Source organism: Poecilia reticulata, chromosome 13 (genome assembly GCF_904066995.2).
Source record: "Poecilia reticulata chromosome 13, P_reticulata-male-v2, whole genome shotgun sequence".
Lineage (NCBI taxonomy): Eukaryota > Metazoa > Chordata > Actinopteri > Cyprinodontiformes > Poeciliidae > Poecilia > Poecilia reticulata.
In genome coordinates this window covers 30088719-30112951 of record NC_088842.1, presented here as the reverse complement: position 1 = coordinate 30112951, position 24233 = coordinate 30088719, and the positions used below count along the sequence as shown (strand labels likewise).

Genomic DNA, 24233 nt, shown 5'->3' with positions numbered 1-24233 from the left:
TCAATTATTTCACAGCAATTTTTGCTGTGAAATAAAAAAAAGATGAAAGTTGCAACAGGAAATCTTAATTAGGAAAATAAAAGTTGTAATTCTAACTTTTATTTGTAGTTCCTGCTCAGTCTTAAATTACAACTATTTTAATAGTTTAATTCTAAATGTATTAAAATTGCAACTTTTATTTTTCTAATTATGACTAAAACAAAAAAATTTACTTGAAATTCCGACTTTTATTTCTGTAATTATGACTAAGTCTTGAAAATTATTACCTTTATTCTCTCAATTATTACTTTAAAACTCAAAATTGATTTAACGTGTAATTGATTACTTTTATTCTCATAATAAGGCTTGAATCTCAGTAAAATAGTTGCATAATTGTGTTTTACAACCTCTGACAGGTTGTTCTTTTTATTTAATTTATACTATGCAGAGAAATGAAATTGTTATCTGGTAAACCTGCAACTTTAGTCAATTGGCTACTTTATTAGCTGTATATCAGTTATCGTTCGTATTTACCATACAAAGAATTGATAATGATTAAGAATTGGCATTTTAATCCCATTAATGAACGTGTGGTTTCCCTGACACTTGTGCCAAAAATGAGGACGGCCCCTTTAAGGAACCAGTGGAAGATTCCACTTCTTCTACTACGTAGGGTAGATGTGTTTTTTCCACATTATTTGTTGCTATGTGATTTTATATTTTTAGTATTTATTATCTATTGGAGGTTATATCTCTACACATAACCAATAAAATCTGCTATGTCTTGGTGGTTTATTCCGGAGATCAGAAGGTTTTTGTCTGTCTGCCCCGCTCAGTGATGGTATCGCCCACTCCCAAGGAAACGCCGGTACAGCTGAAACCTCAGCACAGTGTGGAAAGCAGGTGGAATTAATTAGTCAGGCAGTGTGAAGCTGGACACAGTGAGTGTTTGAACACGAATTATGAAGTTGAATAACTATTTACGAGTAGTTCTTCAACATCGTTAAAATCAAAAATATTAAACTTTATGAAGCGTCTGTTGATAACCAACGTCACTCTGAATGGCAGCTCTGCAACCCGCGATGTGGTGTTAGCGTTAGCTTGCTAACAAAAGAGAAGCGCTTACAGGCAAAAATATCATTACACTGCTAGGTTTTAGCATGCCTTTTTATGTATGATATTATTTAACTTTAAGAGACTTTGACTGACTATTTTCAAGCAGTATTTGGTGTGAAATTCTGGGTATTAGCCGCCGTGACTGGCTAATTTGCTGCTGCTAACGTTAGCATTAACTGTCGTATTTGATTAAACGTTGAAACCTTAACGTTCAAACAATTCAAATTAAGAAAGCTATTAAAAAAGGTGGCTCTTTATATGACTTAGAAGTATTCAGATTTGCCATTGGCATCATTTTAGATGACGTTTTCGGCTCAACGTTAACAAACACGTATTTGTTTTGACGTTTGAAACTGTTTCACAGTCACAGATTTGATTTTAACCTGTCATGCTTCGCTTCGAGTAACGTGATTTCGTTTTTGTCGGTTGGCGTGTGTGAAATCTTTTCCGAACCAGCTTCAAGTCTGGACACGGTTCTGGAGGGAGGGGGGGAGAAATCCAGCTTGTGACGCAGTTCTTGTTCGCTGTTACTGTATTTGTGATGACAGATGGTGATGGTACGACCTGAAAAAAGCCTGGTTCATTGCAGCTTAGAGGCCTTAATGAGCAGAACAGCGATCAAAGCTTCTGCTGTTTCTAATGAAATAATAAGTCAGTAGCTAAATATTACACTCAATTAAGTAGTAGCGATACTTTAACATATTTTACACATAAAATTAAAAAGTAGGAGTCCAGGAAATTAAGAGTAAAAGGTTAGTAAGAATACAAAAGTATTCCTTTAAAAGGCAATGCTAGTGTAGAGTTACTAATTGGACAAAAATATACAATTCTATGCAAAATTATGATATTAAATAAATAGGGCTGAATCAATGAATTGTGATTGTAAATATATTCTACCCAGAACTCCTCAAGCGGCAAACCTGGTTCAAATTCTGTAAAAAAAAAGAAAAGTTTTTAAATTCTATTCAATTATTAATCAGTTAATTGAAACAATAATCAACAGATTAGGCCTATCCTATTGATGTAAAGTTAAGCTTGTCGCATGTTGATGTTTAAATTTTCTTTTTAGCTGCAGATTCATCCTTTGCTACAAATAATAAAGCACTCACTTAAGTAATGCAGTGTTATTGCATATTAGACATACAAATGTTTATTTTCTTATTTTAAAAAATAATTTTATCTGCATTTTTATTGTATTTGTAATATTGAATAAAGAAGGCTTAAGTGTTTCATTGGAAGTGCCAGTTTTTTCATCCTATTCATTGATTATTAGCTGCTGCTGTAAAATAACATAATTACAAAATAATAGGGACGCTCCGATCAGGTTTTCTGATCATCCACGAGGCCGATCTCTGCTGATCACCTGGATTGGCTGTTAATTTTTTCATTTTAGGTGTAAATGATACTATGTTGTGTTATGGAAAAATTATCTGGCAATAAATTAACCTAAATTAGACATAAAACATGCAAAATACTTGCAGGCACAATGCAGCAGCTATTCAGTCAAAAGGACAACTGAAAAAGCTGCAATCAGTAAAATATTTAACAGTAAGACTCTTAGTACTCTAAATTATCAATTAATGTCAAATAATGTCAAGAAAAAAGGAAACAGTCATTCAAAGTCAAATGCATGTTGTCTCAAAATAAACCATCCTGAACTGGTAAATTAAAACTTCCTGAGAGCATATCTAGCTGATTAATGCTGGTTCTGATTGGCTATCTGATTAATGCTGGTTCTGATTGGCTAGCTGATTAATGCTGGTTCTGATTGGCTATCTGATTAATGCTGGTTCTGATTGGCTAGCTGTGATTAATGCTGGTTCTGATTGGCTAGCTGTGATTAATGCTGGTTCTGATTGGCTAGCTGTGATTAATGCTGGTTCTGATTGGCTAGCTGTGATTAATGCTGGTTCTGATTGGCTATCTGATTAATGCTGGTTCTGATTGGTTGTTTCTGACCGAGCTGAGAATGGCTGGAGGACATTGATTATTTTTCAGAGATTATCTGTTTAGTGTTGGGACAGCAAAAGTTTTATATATATGAAATCTTTTTTTTTTTTTAAGTTACATACTGTAGCTTTAAGCAGAGGTTCGGTGTGAGAGTCATTGTCTGGTGGAGGTTGAGCTACGTCTGTGAAATATTACTACCAGTAGCGGCGGTCCAAGAGCAGAACCAGTGTCGAAGATTTACATTCTTTTTCCAGGTTATTTGTTTAGCTTTGACCGTCGCTACATCAAATGCAAGCGAATCCTCGCTTTCTGTTTGACTTTGCATGCGAGTCCATTAAACAATGTAGCTCAGAAACTGAAGGCTGCAGGTTTGATTCCGGGTTGAAGCGCATATTAAAACCTGCTGGGTCGGGCAAGGAACCCATGATAACTGCTTGCAGTTCAAGTTTTATTTACATTTTTAATGTTTTAGATGCCAGTAATGTTTTGCCGGGTTGTGTGACAGATCATCGGGTCGACTTGTGCGGTCTGGCAGACATCAGTTACATTTCAGAAACGCTGGATAAGCTTGTAAGTCAGTTTTGTTTCTACAAAATAAAAGTTTAGCCTTTTAATCTATTCATATTCTGAACTTTCAAGGTTTTCACTGTAAATTTATACTTTTTAACTTCAGAATCTTGATTTGAATGGACAAGGCAGCCAGAAGTTTACGGGTAAGGACTAGATAAGAGATTTAATGATAAGTGATTAATTGATTGCTTGTTGAGCTTCCTGTTAGTTTTTCAGGAACGCAGGTAATTCTTTGAATACTAAATTTAGAACTGGAATCTTATTGAGTCATTGCTCACCAATATTATTTTATTTTATTTACAGAATGACCATAAAAGCATTAACCAACGTAAAAACAAAATATAACATCTTAAGATCAAGGATGGTTGGTTTCACTGTGAATTTATTTGAAAATGCATGACTTAAACTTACGTAAATTTTATATTAAGTTGCAACATTACATAATTTGTAAAATCTGCACACATGGAAGACTTTTTAATTAAGTTGGAGAGTTGTAATTTGAAAGCCTTGCAGACTTTGTGTTCAAAATATTTGAGATTCATGTTGCACTACTCAGATTTTTGCCATTTTCTGGAACAATCATCTAATCGAGTATTTCTCCAAACGTTGTTTTTGTTCTGTGCAGCCCAGCTAGTAAAGCCCAATAAAGGTTCCATAATGCCTGTGAAGAAGCGGAAACTGCCCGACTCAGAAGATCACGGGCACAAGTGTAAAATTACCAGGTAAAGTTTATTTCCCATAATATCTGAATTTTGAAATCTTTTTTTTTTTTTATCCTTCATTTGTGTTGCTGCCGTTCTTGAAATAATGGTGGAAAATCTCTGGGTTCATCAAATAAAGAGTTTATTATTGCTGGAACCAGAATTTAGTTTTATACCTCACTAATCTTACCAAGCAATGAGAACCAACATTTAGTTTAATACGTAATATTGGAGCAAGAGAAACTCCTTTTAGTTTACTTAGTTAGAACAAGAATCAAACATGGAGAACCAACATTTAGCTTTATGTAAAGCTAAATGCAACAAACCAAGCAAACTTCAGATCCATAGAAACCTCTACTACTTTATAAACTATTGACTACTTATTCTTATTAAACATGGGGAACTGATATTTAGTCTTGTATTTTTACCTTTTTGTCTTTCTTTTGGTTTTGTTGTTTGGATTTCCTTGTAATTCATGTGAAGCCTCTTGAACTGCCTTGTTCATGTGCTACATGAATAAAATGACCTTTTTCAGTGAAGTTTTCATTTGTTTTGGGTGTCGCAGCTTTCCTCGTCCTCAGGTCCGTGGTGTGAAGCCAAACGGTGCTGAAAGGCAGTTTTCCGGTAAAAAGTGCCTGGCTTGGTTCCACAAGTACGCCGGCGCTGAAAAGATGGTCGGCCCGGAAGCCATGGAGAAGTTCTGTGACGATATCGGAGTGGAACCAGAAAATGTGAGTCCGGCTGTCCGACGTGGTTCCTGCTTTCCAACAAACAGCTGGATCATCTCTGTCTCCGTTCACCTTCCTTCCAGATTATAATGTTAGTTTTGGCGTGGCATCTAGGAGCTTCAAAGATGGGATACTTCACGAAAGACGAGTGGCTCAGTGGGATGACGGTGTTACAGTAGGTGCTTTTCATTTCACCGGTTTGGTTTTGGTTGGCAGCAGATGAACGACGGCGCTTTGTGTTTCAGATGCGACTGCACTGAGAGGTTGCAAAGCAAACTCGATTACATGCGCAGTGAGCTCAACGACGCCGCAGCTTTCAAAAATATCTACAGATACGCTTTTGACTTTGCCAGAGTAAGTTTTTGTTTATTATGTCAACTCATTTTATACCCAACTGGTTTTAGTTTGTTACTGTTCTGTAGTTTGACCTGCTAGTGGTACGCAGGTTTTATTACATTTTTTATTTCAGTCAAAACCTACAAAGCGAGAAGAGTTGAGATGAACGGGGCGATTCTTTAAGCACATTTTCATTCACTTAGTCTGAAAGATTTGTTTAAATAAAACCTTTTGAGTCTTTATAACCAAAAACAAAATACATTTTCTCTACCTCTGCTTCCGATATTAACATCTGTCAGTATTTAAAAACTATATATATATATATATATAATCAGTATCTGTGACAGTGAGCCAGATCTATTCAGTCTAATTCTATGCTTTATTATTTATTTTACATTTTATTTAGGATTCCTAATTTCACTTTCTGAACCACTTGAAAAAGTTGCGTTTTTTTTTTTTTTTTTACATTTGACCAAGATAGATAAACTATTGTTTTTTGGCCGTTTCAGTTTTAAATTGGCTGTTTTACTCCTAATCACACTGACTGAACAAATTAAAGTTGTTTTTACATGTTTGACCAAGTTAATGAACATTTTGGTGAACCTGATGTGCAGGTGCAGTTATCAAATAAGTTTGTAATTAAGTACATTTATGTCTGTGTTTAAAAGAAATAGCATTTTAATTCAGCAGTTTTTCTGTATTGGCCCGGTTCAATACTAAACTGCAGATATCGGTACCGGAAGTGAGAAAAGTGGGTCTGTGCATCTGCTTTTAGTTCAGGTATCGTCTGATTGAAAAGGTGAAATGGAGCCAAGTTGCATTTGGATTAAATGGATTATAACCTGTTATGTCCACTAATTCCCATAATGATGAAAAAAAAAACATTTTGTTCTGTAAATCAGTGATTCTTGATAATAGGGACAAAACAGGTCTTATGGATAAAGCACAAAATTTGAATAAAATATACACAAAATATAATTTTTTCAAATATCTGACTAAACTAACCTGGGTCATGTGAGCACAACAAAGTATATTTTCCAGGTATTTGCTGAATATTTTTTTATTTTATACATTGTAGTCGGTGGATAATGCTTGTAAAAGCCCTTGTCCAGGAGCAGAACTCAATACATTATAATTTAAAACAATTAAATACTAAAATTATATATTATGACAATTAAGTACAAGTAGTCACATAAATAATTATAAAAGTATCAAATTGAATTAAAAATCATTTTTATATATTTTCCAACTCCATTGAAATGTGTCACTAGTTTTTGTCAACACCGTCAGACATAAAAATAATGTAAAAGAAAATCAGGCATTATTGGGGGCACCAGAACTTCTGAGGACCCCATGACCACTTCCTTTCTCTTTCTCTGCTAAGAGGGCTAGTTAGCTCTGGTTAGCTTATGTTATTCTTTAGTTTTTTCTTCTTTTTATTCCTAAGTTGTTTGTCACAACCATGATGTGTCAACACCATAACTGACAATTTACAAAACTTTGATGAAATTTTGTGAAATAAAAGCTTAATTTTGGTCAAATGTAAAGATTTCATGGACCTGATGAGCTACAATATGGCCTCCTTCAGAATAAAATCATATAAATTCAGGTAGTTTGGCATTTCATCAACTCAGTCATCTATCAATTCATCAGAGTTTTCGTGACTCTTTCAGTGAAATTGTTGACAAATCTCACTAAAATCTGCAATTAATTCATTTTAATGTGTTTTACATAAATTGCATTACTTCACATGTATCAAGTTTTTCATTTTACTCACTTGTTTGTCACCACCTTCAGTTCTGTGTCAACTCCGTCATGCAGTTTCAACTCCGTCAGATGGACTTTTTGTTGTTTTTTGTTTTAAATATATATATTTTTTAGTTTCTTGAGAAGCATTTGTCTGTAAAATGAGTACAAATATCACTAATAGGGTATTTTAAAAATCATTTTATATTTATTTTTGTCAGATGTTGATGACAAAGTTCTGAGTCAGGTCCATTAAAAATGTTGCAACTGGGAGTCTGTACCTTAGCATCTTTACATTTCCAAAACATTATTTGTCATATTTGCATACATAAGGTTGAGAAATAAAAAAAAAAAAGAAAAAAGGGAAAATTAAAACCCATTTTGTCCCTATTCTCAAGTATCACTGAAATGGGACTTTTTTTTTTACTTAAATAAATAAATTTTTAGTAGTTCTAACAATTAATTCAATATTGTTGATTTCACATTTGAGAGCAGAAATTGATAAATATTTAAACCGGTTGCAGTTGATACATTAATTGCATGATTAATTAAAATGAGCTGAATAATTTAAATTCTGATTTTCTTTTTTAGAGGATGAACTTGCAAAATTGTCTCATTTACCGTAAATAATATATTAAATATTATGTAAATACTGCTTATCGCAATAATTAGAATGTTTTTATCATGACAGGCCTGTAAATGTTAGTTTTGAAGTGAGGTGCTCAGTTTTCTTAAAGTGAAACGTTACCGTGGCGCTCCTGTTGGCTCAGGTTTGTAACTGGGTTAATCGAGTTTGTCTCTGTTGCTAGGATACGAACCAGAGGAGTTTGGACATGGACACAGCTACATCCATGCTGGCTCTGCTGCTGGGCAGAACCTGGCCTCTCTTTTCCGTCTTCCGTCAGTTCCTGGAGGTAAACTACCCTGTCTAAACGCCTGGTCCTGCCAGAAGACCTGTAGTTTGTAGGATGAGTAGTTTCTCTTCTCAGAATGACGAGAGAAAATGTTTCTGCTGGAAACTTCCTATGTAGACATAACTGGACAAGATAAGACGTCAGCCTGATGGATAAATATAGTCTAAGATTATTTCAGATGGCGCAGGTTCTAAAAGTTCATCTTTTGTTTTTAACCTGGACTGCTTTTTAAAATATTTTCCTCAACAATGACGCCTCTCGTTCTCTTCCACAGCAGTCAAAGTACAAAGGCCTGAATAAAGACCAGTGGTACAACGTTCTGGAGTTCAGCAGGACCATCAGCACCGACCTCAGCAACTACGACGAAGACGGAGCCTGTGAGTATCGCCTGCAGCACAGGAAACGGCAAACTATCTATTTAAATACATATTTAAAAATAAAAGTATTAATATTTGGCAAGTTAGAAATTATGTGTTTCTAGCTTGGTGATAATTTCCCAGACAGTTGTAGGAATCTTTTGTGGTTTTTTTAAAGAACTCTGTAAATATTCATTTTTACATGTTCACTCATATTACAACAGTTTGTTGTTTGGTTTTTCAGTTTCAAATAACCACAAAAAAAAGATAAATTGGGTGGCTTTCTTGTTTTAAAATAAAATTAGAAAAACAATTCCAAAGCTAAAACAGGTTTAATTTTTAATTTTCATTCAAATTAAAAATACATATATTTTTATAATTTCCTGTACTTTCTTCTTTCTTCGTCATTTCTGGTATCGCTGCATGTTAAATAAACTATTTTGTGCATTTAATAGCTGGAGCAAAGATCAAACACTGCTTATTTTGATTTTACGTTTTATTATTTCTTTATTAAAATGGATTAAAAAAAACAAGTTATTTTCTTTTTTCTGTTTTGTTTTGAAACCAAAGAACAAACTGTACATTGATTTGTTGTGAGGCACGAGGAAACGACGCTAAAGTTGTGGGATGTTTTCTGCAATATCAATAAAATCACTTTAGATCGTAGGATGACAGAAAAGTGTTAACTTTTTAAACATTTTTAAAACTGCGCTGCCACCATAAATGGGGAAAATGATCAGGTTAGAAGCACAGGACTTTAATTTCAATTTGTCGAGTCACCGTTGGGAACCTTTTAGATTTTATTTGGATGTTTAAAACAAAACGCAGTGACTGTGCGGCCGTTTAACGGGCGTTTGCTTCCTGCAGGGCCCGTGCTGCTGGATGAGTTTGTGGAGTGGCAGAAGGCGCGGCCGGCATCGCAGCGGCCGCCGTGCGTCGCCACTAAAAGGGAAGGAGAGCAAAAACTTTCTGCAGAGACGACGCAGCTCTGACATGGTCTCACCAACACAAATAAAACCGTACATAACACAAAAACATGGACTGCAGAATCGTCGCTGTGGACTCTTTACTCCTCACCTCCAGACTTCGTCTGCCACTGATAAACTGCTGCTGGGATTCCTTCCTCTCAGTAGAAGTTACTTTGTTTTCTTAGTGTTGATTTGGAGAAGAACGCGTGGAAACAAAATGAGCGGAAGGAGTTGTGAAATTGTTTCGCTTTTCTTGTTTAGATGTTTTCACTGTTATTAAAAATGAGATGAAAATGACAAGATGCTTCTCCCTAAATGATGAAACATGAAGGTTTATTACAACCGAGCGTGTTGTCAGATTAGTGCGTGTGCAGCACACCGATCTGAAAAACATCTCATTTCGCTTTTTATACATTTGAAACCAAAGAACAAACTATAATTTTACATTCTTCAGTTAGACAAGATTTAATAGAAAACTGCATTTTAAACTAGAATACTCCTTAAGGAAATGTAGTTTAGTCATTGGTCTTTAAATTATATCTAAACAACTTTATTATGTGATCTATAAATCCTTTATTTTAAGCTTTTAGATCACGGTGTCCAAACTTTTTGCTCTGTGAGCCAAAATCACCAAGTTGAAGCTTTTAGCCAATTAAAAAAAATGCTAAATTTTACTGTAAATATTTCACTTGTGATTTAAACATGCAATACGTTTTTTAGAACAAAAATAATTTATTGTTTCTGAAAGGGGTCTTGGATGTTTGTTGATTAAAAAGAGGGTGTAAATTTTCCTAACTTTATGGGTGTTTATTTCTGGGTCTAGGACATTTTTTCATATAAACAAAAACTTCTAAAATGCATTTCTTTTTTAGCTAAATTTAATAACTGGGTACCCAAGTTGCTGAATGTTTGAGGCCTGACTTTCATTATTAAACAAACAACCAGAAATGTCCTAATACTTTCTATATTTCATTTCATTTAATCATTTAGGTTAAAGTGTTTACGGAGTAGAATTATGTTTAAAAGCAGGTATAAATATATTTACTGTGAATACTTTCAGTAGCTGTAGTCAGAAGCCTGAATCTGAAGAGAAAATTAGATGGTAATCCTGATATTAATCTGCTTTTAACAAACCAAAAACTTAATATTCTCACATTTTAAAACTTACTTTTCTTAAACATTCCTGAAATAAATTTTAATTTCTTATAGAAAATTTGACTTTACAAACTGAAATTTTCTGTTCTAAAAGTCCATTTCTCAGCAGAAATGTCCTGTCTATCTACAGTAGTCCTGATAGGCCATCATATGATTGATCATCATGTTAAAGCGATTATGTGGCATATTGGCCGGTTATTTATAGTAATTATATTGTGCGGGACCCAAAGTTCCGTTTTCCCATGAACACACAAAACAGTTTTCTCAATCTTGATTTTATTCTGATCTTTTTTCATAAATAATAGTTGTGATATTAAGCTGAGATTTTTTGTGAGTGAAAAACCAAAACATACTAATATATAAATTTGGCTATGTGTGGTTTAGGCCTCAAACTTAACATCGCCTCCATTTTGCACGACCTGTTCCGGAAGTATAATCCGTACCATCAGCTAATTTGCGCATGTACTAATAAGGGTAGTTTGTTTGTTTTTCTTTTTGTATGTCAGTGTTGTAAAAAAAAATAGCGTGATAATGATTTAAACAGAAAAACACGAGTCTTAAATGTCCATGTGGAAGTGATGCTTCTCATCTTCTGGCTCCGTCCGCTCCATCGGCCCCGTGGCGGCCGCCGCCATGATGGCGTTCAGGCGGGTCAGAGACCGGGAGCGCTGCCTGGGCCTGGGTGCCGCTTCCGGAGCCTCCGGGTCCGGGAGGTGGCCGTATCGCTGGCCGTCCTCGTCGTATTGGTACAGGCGGATAACGCGGCTGCGGCGCCGGTGAGAACCGGACGGCGGATCTTCTCCTCTGGGCTCAGCTTCCGCTTTGACGCTCCTCTCCTCGTCTGTTCCTGAAGATTCCTGCTCCAACTCTTCACTCTCGTCTGTTTTTTGTTTTTCTTCTTCTTTTACCTCCTCCTCTGCGCTCGCTTCTCCATCTTCCTCTTCCTCTCTGTCCTCTGTTTCACTCCCTTCTTCGTCTTCCTTTTCATCTGACTGGCCGCTCTCTTCCTCCTCCTGTGCCTCACCATCCTCTCCGATTCCGGTTTCCTCCTCCGCCCGGTTGAAATCACATCCTTCCAAATAAGCAGTTCCTTCCGGTTCTTCTTTTTCTTCTACTTTGAGCCGAAAGCTCCGCATGGGTTTGGCGGGTGGAGACGGGGTTGTAAGCGGAGTTGGTGTCTCCGTGGTTCGCCAGAATCGAGAGTCATGGGGCATCGCTCCCGTCCGGTAGGCCTGGTTGTCGTACATGGGTGGCAGGGTTGTCATGGTTACCCGAGAGCCGTCTGGTACATCAGGTTGAGGCCTTCTCTTCTTCGGAGCTAGTGACTTTAAACACCTGGGTGAAGAAATCAGTGTGAATTGGTAAATTGAGTCAGTGGTGAGATTCGGTTAATTGCAGCATCTGCAAAGCCACATATTGAAGGAACAAGTAACATTTTCAATCCAGAAACATCTTCTGATGCTAAATTAAGCTAAAAAATAAATACATATTTATTGTTTTTAATCTTCTATTCAACCATTCGATTGGTGCAAAGTGCTATTCTATTTGGACTGTGGATGCTGATATCAGTCCATCTGCATCATGTTAGCATTGAGATACAACTTTAGCTTCGTTGTTAGGCTAACTCCTTTTAGCACAACTTGAATGCAATAATAGTCTTTAACCTGCCTCTCACCATTTCACTTTCTGAAGCAAAAATTAACTGCCAGTGGGTCAAAAGAATCCATTGCTGCTGTTTGGGGATGTCACTTGTGCATCAAATATACAGGCGTACCGGAAACATGCAAATAAAAAGGTTCCGGTTGAAACCCCATAAGTAACAACAAAATGTGATTAATTGCTTTAAAAGCTTTATTGTATCAAAATCAAAATGTTACAAGTCCTGACTGGTTACATTTATTCAGTTCAGCGTTATTATTCTCTGTGCAGTTTACAGTAGTACGTATAACATGGGAAAAATGTCCAACAAGTTAAATAATCTGCCAATGGAACTTGCATTTTTTATCACTATAAAGGAATTGTTCACTTAAAACAAGCTCATGTATCTTGCTGAAAAGTTGGTTGTAAGTTAGTTTTGTCCTATTTCAAGTGTACTAAAATATTTACACCAGAAATTAGACTAAAATACTTGGTAAGATTTGGTGTTTTTCCAGTGCAGTTAAGTGTCTTAATTTTCAACCTCTGGTTGTTTCTTTAGTGTTTCCTATGACAGTATGCAGATTTCGACTCCACTTCTGTCCTTTAATCAAGTCCTTATACAGCAGAGATTTATTTTTTCTATCTTGTGGTCGTCATACAGATTAATCATCATCACCAACCTGAGAACAGGAGTCCGTGACAGAGCTCCAGCGCTGAATCCCACCACAAACGTCAGCAGCACCGATGCAGCCACGGCTCCTGCAAAAATCCCTTCAGAAAACACAGCTTCCCTCTCGCCTGTAGAAGCTGCGTTCCTCCTGAACCGGCGTGTAGCACAGCCGCCGCCACTGCGCCCGTCCTCAGCCTCAGCCACCATGTTTTGGTCCACATGAAGCTCAAAGGGCCACAGCATGGATCCCTCCGCGTGCCGCAGGATGCAGTAGTACAGCCCACCATGGTAGATGCTGGAGTTTGGGATAACGAGGCTCCCATCGTGGTGCATAAACACCGGGTCCAGTTTGGACTGGGAACCAGAGCTCTGGAGGTCACCGAACGGTGTGTGCCAGAACTGGACCACACCTGAAAACACACAAGGAAACACGCATAAAGAGTTTTAAAAGTTCACATCTTCAAATAAAATCTCTATATGGCATAACGTTGAAGATGGAAACAACTGCTGTAGTACATTACAACACAGGGTAAATTACCACAAATAATAAAATAAAACCGTTTATATCTAAGAAAAGTAGTTTATTGTAAAACCAAACAACTCAAACCTGGACAGGATTATTCTAACAGGTTATTTAAAAAGGAAATTTGTGATCTGTGAGGTGGTTTGTTGCCCAGAAAATCCCTAAAATCTGACTTTTTATATTCTCACAAACCAAGGCTGAAAAACGTATCATGATGAAAGTGTTTCACATCAGTCTTTATAGATAATTATTGATTAGTTTTTTTGTTTTAAATATCTGAAATAACGCCAGACTGATGACCTGATCGTTCCGGTTTTGTCCAGATTTCACTCCAGTCTTGTTTTTTTGTTTTTAAGACGTTATGAGGCATAAAACGTTTAAGTTTTTTATTTTATTTGTATTTTATTCATAACGCACACTGCAGCCTGAAGTGACCCAATTCCGATTTTTTTTTTTTTTTTTTGACGTAATGTGACCTGTATCCGATCTTTTCATGGCAGTGTGAACAGCACAGGTCAGATTCTTTTTCCGAATGTGACCCATATCCGATACGTATCCGATTCAAATGCGACCATAACGTCCTGGCCGCATTCATCAGAACTGAACGTCACTGATTCTCAACAAATCTCACTATTCTGCGTCGCGCAAGTGGGAAGAAAAACAACAACCATGACGAACTATATGAGGATTAAGTTGTTAATATGCTACTCCGGCCGGACAACAACTTCAAATGTGTAAGCTATGCTCCACCGTTAGCCTCCATGTTTACTTCCGTAAACAGTGAGCTCTTCTTCTTTTTATGGCAGTTGGCAGAACGCTGACGCTATTGCGCCCTCTACTGCGCATGCGGGACACTTTCAAGTCGGTTGCTCGTTTATACTGCAGAACACATACAGGTCGCATTTACTGGCAGTGTGAACGACCCGGGAAAGAAATCGGAATTGAGTCACTTCAGGCTGCAGTGTGAACGCACCCAAAGTGGAGAAACCTGAAACTGCTCCTGTGCAAGTTAGCAGTTTGTTGCTAGGTAACCAAAGAATGAGTGAGTTGCTAGGCAACCAAAGAATGAGTGAGTTGTTAAGTTTAAAAGTTTCTGTAGTTATGCAGCCTTAAGTTTTAGGCTACTGGGAGACAAACTGACCATTTTTAATCACTTTCTTCTTCTGCTTCTCTCCAATTTGCACTATTTGCTCCTAATTCTGCTGTTAACATTTTGTTTGTTATTTTTCTTTCCCTAGAAGCTACAGCTGGTCTGGTGTTCTGTTCGGCTGTCATAATGCTGCCAAAAACATTATTATATAACTTTTTAGACACTTTTGGAGAAATGTCCTTGTTTTTTGTAGAAAATGTCTGAAATTAAACTAAACATTTCTGCCTTTTTCTAGCATTATTTTTCAGCTTTTACAGCTTAGAAGTTTCCTTGTTTTTTCCTGAAAATGTCTGAGATTCTTGGTGGAAATTTACCCGTTTTTTTCTGTCTACAATGCTCTTAATACAGCATCTTACTGTTCAGATCCCATCTTCACCTTCTTCACAATTTCTTTGCAAAACAAAAGGCAGCAGAGTTTTATTGATAGTCATCTAACATGTTACATATTTATCTGTATTTTTTTCAACATTTCTGTGAATTAAATGGGAAAAAGCAGCTGAAATATTTTTACTGCCTGATTCTAAAGGGCCTTTTTATGCCGGGTGATGCCGGTGAATGGCTCGGTAATAAACATTCCTCTGGAAAAAATAAAAAAAGCAACCTTCAGAAACCGGTAGCAACATTTAACAACACCGCTTTACGAGAGAGTCTTCTTCACCTTCATGTTCTCCATCACCGCAGTGTAAAATCAGCTCTTCCTCTGGTTGACCTTTGACCCTGCAGGTGGAAGCAAAAGTCACCGAAGCTTGGCTCTGTGGGTTTAACGAGGCGGCCAGAAGAGCCGTGAAAATCAACCACATCGTTCAGACCTGCGGGATAAAACAGACGCTTTTATTTAACGCTATCGACTCGAGATCCTAACAGAGAAACAAAAACTTAATAATTAACAGACACGTTAAATGTAGAAAATGTTGGTTTTACCTGCTTCTGGTTCTTCTGTCTTCAAGTAGAACGAAAAGTCATTACCACAACTTAAAATTAAAGTTTAAACCAGAAGAATCTGCTAGAGTTTAGCATCATTTGGCTCCATGAGGAGCTTCACCTCGTTCCTCAATCCTCTGTGGGCGAAGTCGTGTTTCTGTTGAGGTTTCCTCCTGATGAGAGTAAAGTGCAGCTCCTCACATGACACTGGGGATGTTTTCTCTGAAGATGTTAAAGATTAATAGCATCAGCTGCTGCTTCTCTGCACCAGTGAAGGGTTAAAACACCCTGGAAACAATTCACACCGCTTCACTGTTTCCACATTTTATTCAGCAGCCAATCACAGCACTGAAAATGTTACTTAGTTACTTAATTAATTAGCTAATTTTGAAGGTAAGTAGATTGTTTGATAAATTGGAAGATTATATGGCCAATGCAGAATGAGAAGATTCTATGCAGTTAATTTTTACAACCTAGTATTAGGGCCACATTAAGAAAATAATTTTTTTTTTAAATCATAAGAATAAAGTCCTAATATTACCTCATAATAATGACTTTATTTTTGTATTATTTCTACTTTATTCTTGTGCAACTTTTTTTCTCATATTTATTCTTGTAGTATTCTGACATTATTCTTGCATTGTTGTGACTTTATTCTCATCATATTATGACTTTATTCTAATATGTCAACTTTATTCTTGTAAATGTCATTCTTGTAATATGACTTTATTCTTGCGTTATTATAACTTTGTTGTCGTATTATTATGACTTCGCTCTTTAAATGTGTCTTTATTAAATATCATATATTTGTTCTGATGTTTTATTCTTTCAATATTATAATTTTATTGTACTATTATAACTGTAATCTTTCATTATTATGACTATTCTCATACAGCATTTTACCGTAATATTATGGCTCTATTCTTGAAATATTGACTTTATTCTCATGTTATTATAACCTTATTCTCTTTCAACTTTATCCTCATGATATTGTGACTCAACAAAGCTTAAAACATAAAACAGGACTATTTTTTTTTCTGCCTACGCTGGCCGTAATACGCCATCATACCGGATTTGACTTTATAATGTCAGAAAATATTTGTTTTAATAATTGATATTTCATTATTTTTCTCTCTCAAAACAACTTTTTGACATCGTACGACATCATACGAATTATTCTTAGAAATATCCTTTACCATCTTTTGATACATAGCACTTTCTACATATACATTTTTTAATGTTAACCCTCTATGGCATGGCGTTGCCCTCAGGCATCAAACCACATATCTGTACCTCACGTTGCTCCTTTATTTTATTTTTGGGGGTTGATGATTTAAAATACCTCCAGACATATTTTTGTCCAAATGAAAGAGGTATTGATGTTCATGTGACCTTTTAGAAGAGGAGCAGTCCTTTTTATGAAGCAGAGGTGCATGCTACAGCTGGCCTCCTACTTGTAAGTTATACATAACTTTTCTTCATGTTTAAATTTGGGTCACTCTAACTAAACATATTTTCATATCTGTGAGTATGTAAAGAATCATTGTAGATCATTTCAAGACAATTTTTTTATAATTTATATGCTAAAACTGTTGTTTTTTGTTTGTTGCCTCAGGGCAACGTTGCGCAGTTAGGGCCCTTTTGCTCAGACAATATTATTCTAAACATGTCAAGGAAGCATATTCTGCCAAACCCAAAAATACGGGTCTGCAGGGCACTTTGTACGTACAACCTATACAGGGCGAGCCGTGCAACCACCACATCTACCAGATATGGGAGCTGGTGGAAATGTTATCCTTTGCTTGGCTCAAATTCTAACAAAGAATCAGAACTACAAACTCTTAAAAAAAGCCCTTACTCCTGTCACTGATGTGAATCTGGCCGCTACAACCCTTAGATAATCAGATGGTGATTCCCAGGTACGCCAATAATCAAGTGCCAAAAATGTGACATACACTCTTTTTCACACCAGCAAGCAATTCCTTCCTGATGTTTAACATATAATAGGGAAAAGGACTGATTTTAACATCCTGAGTGATTCTAACTCCGCCATACATTAGACGCGTACAAGTAATTTGCTCAAATGTAATGAAAGTTAGTTCTTTATTTTATATTTGGTGAGTTGGAGCCATGTCTGATTTATTTTAGTCAAAAAAAGTTTTTTTTATGAATATAGCTTTTGTTTAATTTGTATTTCACTTCTCATTATCACTGTAGAAAACTTAGAAAACATTTTAGCGCAACGTTGCCCTGACGTAACAAACCCAAATCCGGTTCCGGGAAGTGTCAGGATCCAATTTTATGACTGAAAACATGCATAAATGTATTCAAATATACAGCCTTCAAACTCCTAATGAATCATTTTAAATAAGATTCAGATATTGTTTTTCATATAACCAGTGAATCAGGGGAGAGCGCGAACGCAGTCCCCCACTACCATAAATTATGCAGTCGAGATTCCCACATTTGGGGAATTCGCAGGGGTCAGCACAGCCGAAGTGCAATGGCTGAGCCTCACCCTGGGTGAACCAATTCAATTTTCAATTTTCAAAGGATATTTATTAGTTCTTCACATATGATAATCCATTACAACAAGTTTGTAACAAAAATTACAATTTTTTTTTTTTCTTTCTACCATACATCATTTCTTGGTCAACAATACAACAAGAAATTACTCATTACACACACAAAGTAGTTGAGTTAATTAATAATACTATGTAAGTTTTCCGGCACTTTCCAGATCATAATATCATTTTCTCTTTTTTTCCCATACTTCATTTTCCACATATAATCTTTAACCAATGAACCCACTATTTTTATAACATTCGTCTCTGTTATCTCATATTTTTTGTATATAAAAATGTTCCTGGATTTCCATATTGCTTCTTTAACACAATTAATCACAATCCACCACATCAATTCCTCTTTTCCATTTCTTCCTGCTAATAAGCCATAAACAATTTTGTCATAAGTTATCTCCTCCCTACATAATTCGTTCAACCATGGTGTCATCAGACGCCATATTTTTTGGGATATCGGACATATCCAGAACAAATGTTTAATAGTCTCGCTATCACCACATCTGGATCTGGGGCATATAGGGCTTGCTGTACAATTCCTTTTGTACAAAAAATCTCTAGTGGGTAAACATTGGTTAGTGATCTGCCAGGCCAAATCTTTCTGAATATTTGTCAAGTTTTTATTATTAACATTCCTCCATATTATTCTAACATTTTCTTCATTCTGCTTTCCAATAGGTGTCAGCCTGTCTGGGGGAGATAACTTATTTTCTATAGTTTGCCTTTTAATTAACTCTGGTGTAATTTCGTCTATACCTCTTTTTAACTCCTGAACCACAATGTGGAACAGATCAGGGTAGCTATCCGAAAAGGGCGAGTGTAAAGTTACTCTCTTCTTCCATGTTTTCAACACCCGTCCTCCTAACCAGAATTTAACATAAGGTGCCCAAATGGGCTCCGGGCACACATTTAAGCAAACTCTTAAAATAGGCGTTAGAAACATAGCTTTAAATTTTATCTGTATGTTTGGTACGTTTCTCCCTCCTTCACTCAAAGGTCTATACATAATGTCTCTCTTTAGTTTTTCATGTTGGCTTCCCCATAGAAAGCGAAACATCATCTTCCGTAGTGATGCCATTATCTTATGGGGTAACGGAAATGTTGAAGCTAAATAGGCTAAAGTTGAAATAATTTCTGTTTTTATGACCAATACCTTCCCTATTAGTGATAATTCTCTATCCTTCCATTGCAGCAATTTGCCTTGTATTTTGGTAATTTTGCCTTCCAATTATCTATTTTCATGTTCTCTCCTACATAAACACCTAAGACTTTTATTGAGTCCGATTGTTCTATTAAACCCCAATTTATCTTTATATCATTCCAGTTCCTATACATTATCTCACTTTTGGTTTTATTAATTTTCATCCCTGAGGCTACCGTAAATCTTTCGCATATCTTTAGACTTTCCTTTATGGATGAATTATCCACTACGAGGAGGGTCAAGTCGTCCATATACATGGTTAGTTTAACATCCTTCCCGTAATTTCCGGGAGGGATGATTCCTTTAATCAATTTGTTCTGCCTTAAAGCACAAGCCAACGGTTCCATAGCCATAATGAACAGTAAGGGGGACAGTGGGCAGCCCTGCCTAACACCCGCCCTTACTGTAAAAGGTGGGGTTACCTTCCTGTTCACCACCACTGAGCTTCGGCATTCATTGTACAAAACTCTTATCCAATTAATAAAGACATTACCAAAGTTAAAATGGCACAATATCCCCTCCAAAAAATCATGGTCTACACTATCAAAGGCTTTTTCTAGGTCTATTCCCAAGATAGACAAAGGTAATTTCCTCTCTTGACAATATAAATAAGTGTCTCTGATTAATGCTAAACTGTCAGTCATTTTCCTTCCAGGTACACCACACGTCTGTTCCTTCCCTATTATGCTTGAAATTACTGTTTGCATACGGAAAAATAAGACTTTGGATAATATTTTAGTATCTATTCCAAGTAAAGTTAGAGGTCTCCAGTTTTTTAAATTATTTTGTGGGCCTTTCTTATGTAACAATGTGATCATTCCTTGATTCATCACGCTTGGTAACTTTCCTTCTTTGAAGGCTTCCTTGTACACTTGGAGCAAAGGTCCTTTTAATATCTCCCAAAAAGTAGAATAAAACTCCTTTGGCAGGCCATCAAGGCCTGGGGCCTTATTGTTCTGCATGCTCTGCATGGCTTTTGTCATTTCATCTATTGTTATTTCCTGGTCTAAATTCTCTCTCTCTCTTTCTGTTAATTTATTAGTCAATTTAGATAAAAAATAGGACATCTCTTCCTTATTTATCTGTTTATTTCCATATAACTTCTTATAAAAGCCATATATTTCAGCATCAATTTGCTGGCTATTATTTAATTCCTCTCCATTTTCATTAATCAATGTATTAATCTGTTGTTGAGATCTGAACAGTTTCCTAAAAAAATACCGTGTACATTTCTCGTTTTCCTCCAAGTGTTGTACTCTGCTTCGAACCAATATCCCTTTGCTTTTTTCATTCAGTTCTTTCATCATTTCTTTCTTAAGTTTTACTATTTCATCGTTGACTTGAAAACCTGTATTGAGTAAATTATAATATCTTTGAAGTTTATTTTGTTTTCTCTTTTGCCACTTCCTTTTCTCTCCTGCTATCCTCTTACCTTCTTTGCTAAAAAACTTCTTGGTTCTGTCTTTTATTTCCTCCCACCACTCGCCAACCGTCTCAAACAAGGGACTTAAAGACGTCCATTGTCTAAATTTATGTTCATATCTTGCTGTTAGTCTTTCGTTATTTAATAGGCTTGTGTTCAATTTCCACACGCCGACATTTGGTCTTTGAGAATCTCTCATATTAATTGAGACAGTTAGTTTATGATGGTCAGAAAAAGGAACCGGGTCCACTGTACATACAGTTGGTGTCATCATATAAGACGTCAATACAAAATCAATTCTTGAAGACGTTTTTCCGTTGGACCAAGTGTATCCCGGTTCCTTAGGATAAAGGGTTTTAAAGACATCAGTAAGTTTACAATCTTTTATTAAGTTATCTAATGCCCTTGAACTTGAATCCATTCTGTTCCCTGCTCGATTTGTTGGATTCACAGATCTTTTTTCTAATGTACAATTGAAGTCTCCAGCGACTATAACATTTCTCCCACAACATACATGGGCCTGAAGGTTTTGCAATAAAGTCACTCTTTCTCGGAGATCTGTAGATCCATAAACGTTAATTAGTCTAATTTTACATCCTTCTTTATCTATATCTATTAATAAGATTCTGCCATCCATCACGTTCTCTACTCGTTCAACTTGAATAGACTTATTATTAAACAAAACCGCTACACCTGTAGACCTGTTTTGATTATCCCCTGACCATATAGACTGTCCATGAGTCCATCTTTTTTGAAACGTATTATAATTGTCCATGTAAGGTAATCCACATTCTTGTAGTAGAAAAAGGTCACCTCCGCTATTATATAAATAATCAAGTGTAGTTTGACATTTAACCACGTCATTCAACCCTCTCGTATTAATTGTTGTAATATGAAGTTGTGAAATGTCCTTTTTTTTTGGGGGGGGATAGTAAAGTCTATAAAGGTTTAGTCATTAATCTTTACCTTTTTCTTCTTCTTCTTTTGTATTTTCCAGTTTCCCGGTTGGTTCTTACCCGCCTCGTCTTGTAGATCCTCCATCGTCCGCTGGGTTGCTCCGGAGAGAAACTCCACTTTTCCTTCTTCCAGAAAAGGTGTCATATTTTGAAAGGTTGTTGGCCAATTTTCGATGTCTGTCCCCCTGAAGAATCCGTAGATGGGGCTTGGGAGCGTTTTCTAGAGGTTTGGTCAAAGTCCATTGTCTTGAAAGGGGGAGGGTTCCCCTCCGAAGAAAAGTCATCCTCTGGAAAAAGGGGTCCACTGCATCCGTCCGTGTCCTCCCCTGATGCTAGTTCAGGTTGTAGTTTCATCAAATCCGTCATCATGAGGTCCAGCATTTCACCGCATTCTCCTACTGCTACTACGCGGCGTGAGGTGCTTTGTAGAGCTTCTTCTTGGTGGTTTGTTGCCTCGCTGTCCTGTGGTTCGGTCTGTTCTGCTTCTGCCACTGTCAACCGGTTGAGTGTCTCCCTCTGCCCAGTCATTGAAGGTTCAATTGCAGTAGGTCCACTAAGGGCAGGTGGAACAGGTGCTTCTCTCATCAGCTCCTGTTTAGGCATTTCAGGTGTAATTAAATCCAGCTGGTCGCTCCCTGGTTCGTGCAAGTCCGTTAACTGTGGTTCGCTCGCCAGGGGGGAAACCACAAAATCAATTCCTTCATTCCCAACTTCACGTTGCTCTATGTCCTCTTGTTGTTCATCGTCTGGTTTTGGGTCCACCTCTGTTAATTGTATCAAACTCTGATTCCCCATGTCCGATGCTTGTCTGGGTAGAGGCGTCTTAACTCTGTTTGCATACGATCTGGGACAGGTCTTAAAGACGTGTCCACTTTCTCCACAAAGATTACAACTCATCGGGTATGGGCAGTTTTTAGTTGAATGACCGTTGTTTTTGCAATTTTTACAATGTACATTCTGACACTCTGATATCAAGTGTTGCTGGGAGCCACACCTGTGGCAAACTTTTGGTTGCCCCGGGTAAAAAACATGGCCCCTAATTGTTCCCAGCTGGATCACCGGTGGTAGGTGCCGAGTTTCTCCAGTTCTTAAATCCTTTTTCAACTGGACAAAAAAACGTCTGCCTCCAGTCTTGATGCCATCTTCATCTCTAATTTCATACCCTTGCATCACCGTACATCTTTGTTGCAGCCATGTTTTTATGTCTTCCATACGCACTTGTTCAGAAAACATAAGCACTGTGATAGTCTTGGGTTCCATCTGAGAAAGTGAAGCCATCCTTACATTCGCCAATTGTGGTCTGGTCTCTTTAACTCTCTCAAAAGTTTTTAAACATCTTTCAAAAAAGGAATTGTTGGTGAATATTACCTCAAATGTCTTTTTTCCAGGAAGTGCAAAAATATAGTCCATCTGTGCAGGTGTAAAACCGAGTTCTTTTTGTAGAATAAGTCGACTGAACTGAAGTCTATCCATTTCCATATCATTTTGCAAATCAAACTTCACTGCGTTCCTCCGGGAACCAGGCACAGGCAGAGACAAAGTCATATTTTTTTCATGAAAATTGTAAGGTGAACCACCTTCATGATCATGGTATCTCCCCTGCCAGGTAAGTATGAGTTGCACTTCTCTCTCGCTGCGATGTCTTTCGCAGACATACCCACATGACTCACGGTGCCGACACAGAAAAAAAAAAAACAGAATCGGGACGCTGCAGTATTACACTAGTTAAAAAATACAGGAATAGCTGAGTTTTAGGGAAAAAAAACAGAAAAATGTTTAAAAATGTTTAACATATCGTTTGATTTGTTACCCACAATGCAACGCTGCGCTACCCTAGCCAAAGCTAACGTACAAAATCACAACTTTTTCTGTTTTTAATCTCCTATAAAACATCAAATACAAAATATGTTAATTAAAATAAACTAACCTCGTCGTATTTATTTCTCACTGTAACGTTAGAATACACAATGTTAAAACAACTGCCAGCTTTTTAAATAGAGGTAACACTACTTCGTGTTGGCTTCCAGATTTATGTTTTGCTGCCATCTGCTGGCAAATAGAACTGAATTCTGTCTTTGAATTGTGTGGAAATACTTCAAACGGCAAAAACAAAACAAGCTTACTGAAACAAGTACAGAGTATAAACTCGAAAACTGATTTTAATAAACATGACCTGGCCTATTTGGCGCAGAAAATTTTTATATATATGGATGGGATGAACAACAATCAGAAGGAAACAGGACTGAACACACAGTTTCCTTCCTAAAACAATGGCCTAAGTCATTTAGTCAAAACTGATTTTGTTGTTGTTGTTGTCGTCAAAATCACTTTTGGTAAAAAATCATGTAAGAACCTGACGACATGAAGACGGAATATCGACACAAAGAAGAGGCCACAATCAAAACTGTCAGCAGATGGCGGTATTTACCTCGTTAAAATAACTCACTTTGTATTATCTTAAGAACTTTAGTTAATTGGCGCTCCACAGTGGCTCTTAATAACTACAATAATAAAGAACTAAAATACGTATCTATAAATAACAATGGGTTTCATCAATATTATCACTAAATAACTGCATTCATTTTCCACACTTGAACAATACTAATAGTAACAGTAATACTCTTTTGGTTGGAAGCCATGTGGCGTCTTTACA

At 36.7% G+C, this 24233-nt stretch overlaps 2 protein-coding genes and 1 pseudogene across 5 annotated transcripts; 1 reads left to right on the top strand and 2 right to left on the bottom strand.

Moving 5' to 3' along the window:
• The first annotated feature begins 772 nt into the window (after window positions 1-772).
• On the top strand, window positions 773-9664 carry dcun1d5 (DCN1, defective in cullin neddylation 1, domain containing 5 (S. cerevisiae)). Of its 4 annotated transcripts, none has more exons than XM_081614590.1 (10): window positions 773-920; window positions 3551-3615; window positions 3719-3758; window positions 4241-4337; window positions 4882-5047; window positions 5128-5219; window positions 5290-5398; window positions 7936-8040; window positions 8318-8417; window positions 9264-9664. In XM_081614590.1, the coding sequence occupies exons 4-10, from the start codon at window positions 4273-4275 to the stop codon at window positions 9386-9388; spliced, it is 762 nt and encodes a 253-aa protein (XP_081470716.1). In that variant the 5' UTR covers window positions 773-920; window positions 3551-3615; window positions 3719-3758; window positions 4241-4272; the 3' UTR covers window positions 9389-9664. The 4 variants fall into 4 exon arrangements, with proteins under 4 accessions (XP_081470716.1, XP_008424703.2, XP_081470715.1 ...); XM_008426481.3 differs by having other exon boundaries at window positions 8315-8417; XM_081614588.1 differs by having other exon boundaries at window positions 835-920; window positions 3518-3615; window positions 8315-8417.
• Window positions 9665-11076: 1412 nt separating this feature from the next.
• Window positions 11077-15794, bottom strand: LOC103475078 (uncharacterized). The gene is made up of 4 exons (XM_008426476.3): window positions 15422-15794; window positions 15159-15309; window positions 12838-13237; window positions 11077-11854 (listed from the first exon to the last, which is right to left on the bottom strand). Exons 2-4 carry the CDS (start codon window positions 15298-15300, stop codon window positions 11077-11079), a joined length of 1320 nt encoding a protein of 439 aa, XP_008424698.2. The 5' UTR covers window positions 15301-15309; window positions 15422-15794.
• Window positions 15795-17826: 2032 nt separating this feature from the next.
• On the bottom strand, window positions 17827-17961 carry LOC145554750 (U1 spliceosomal RNA; annotated as a pseudogene).
• Between the last annotated feature and the right edge of the window lie 6272 nt (window positions 17962-24233).

Bases quoted from the DNA above. Each gene is read 5' to 3' on its own strand.
- LOC103475078 (XM_008426476.3), bottom strand. From the start codon at position 15,300: ATGTGGTTGATTTTCACGGCTCTTCTGGCCGCCTCGTTAAACCCACAG. The intron at 13,238-15,158 runs GTGAAGAAGACT...GTGTGTTTTCAG, and splicing joins CGGTGATGGAGAACATGAAG to GTGTGGTCCAGTTCTGGCAC. The intron at 11,855-12,837 runs GTTGGTGATGAT...TTCTTCACCCAG, and splicing joins TCACGGACTCCTGTTCTCAG to GTGTTTAAAGTCACTAGCTC.
- dcun1d5 (XM_008426481.3), top strand. From the start codon at position 4,273: ATGCCTGTGAAGAAGCGGAAACTGCCCGACTCAGAAGATCACGGGCAC. The intron at 5,048-5,127 runs GTGAGTCCGGCT...CCTTCCTTCCAG, and splicing joins TCGGAGTGGAACCAGAAAAT to ATTATAATGTTAGTTTTGGC. The intron at 5,399-7,935 runs GTAAGTTTTTGT...CTCTGTTGCTAG, and splicing joins ACGCTTTTGACTTTGCCAGA to GATACGAACCAGAGGAGTTT.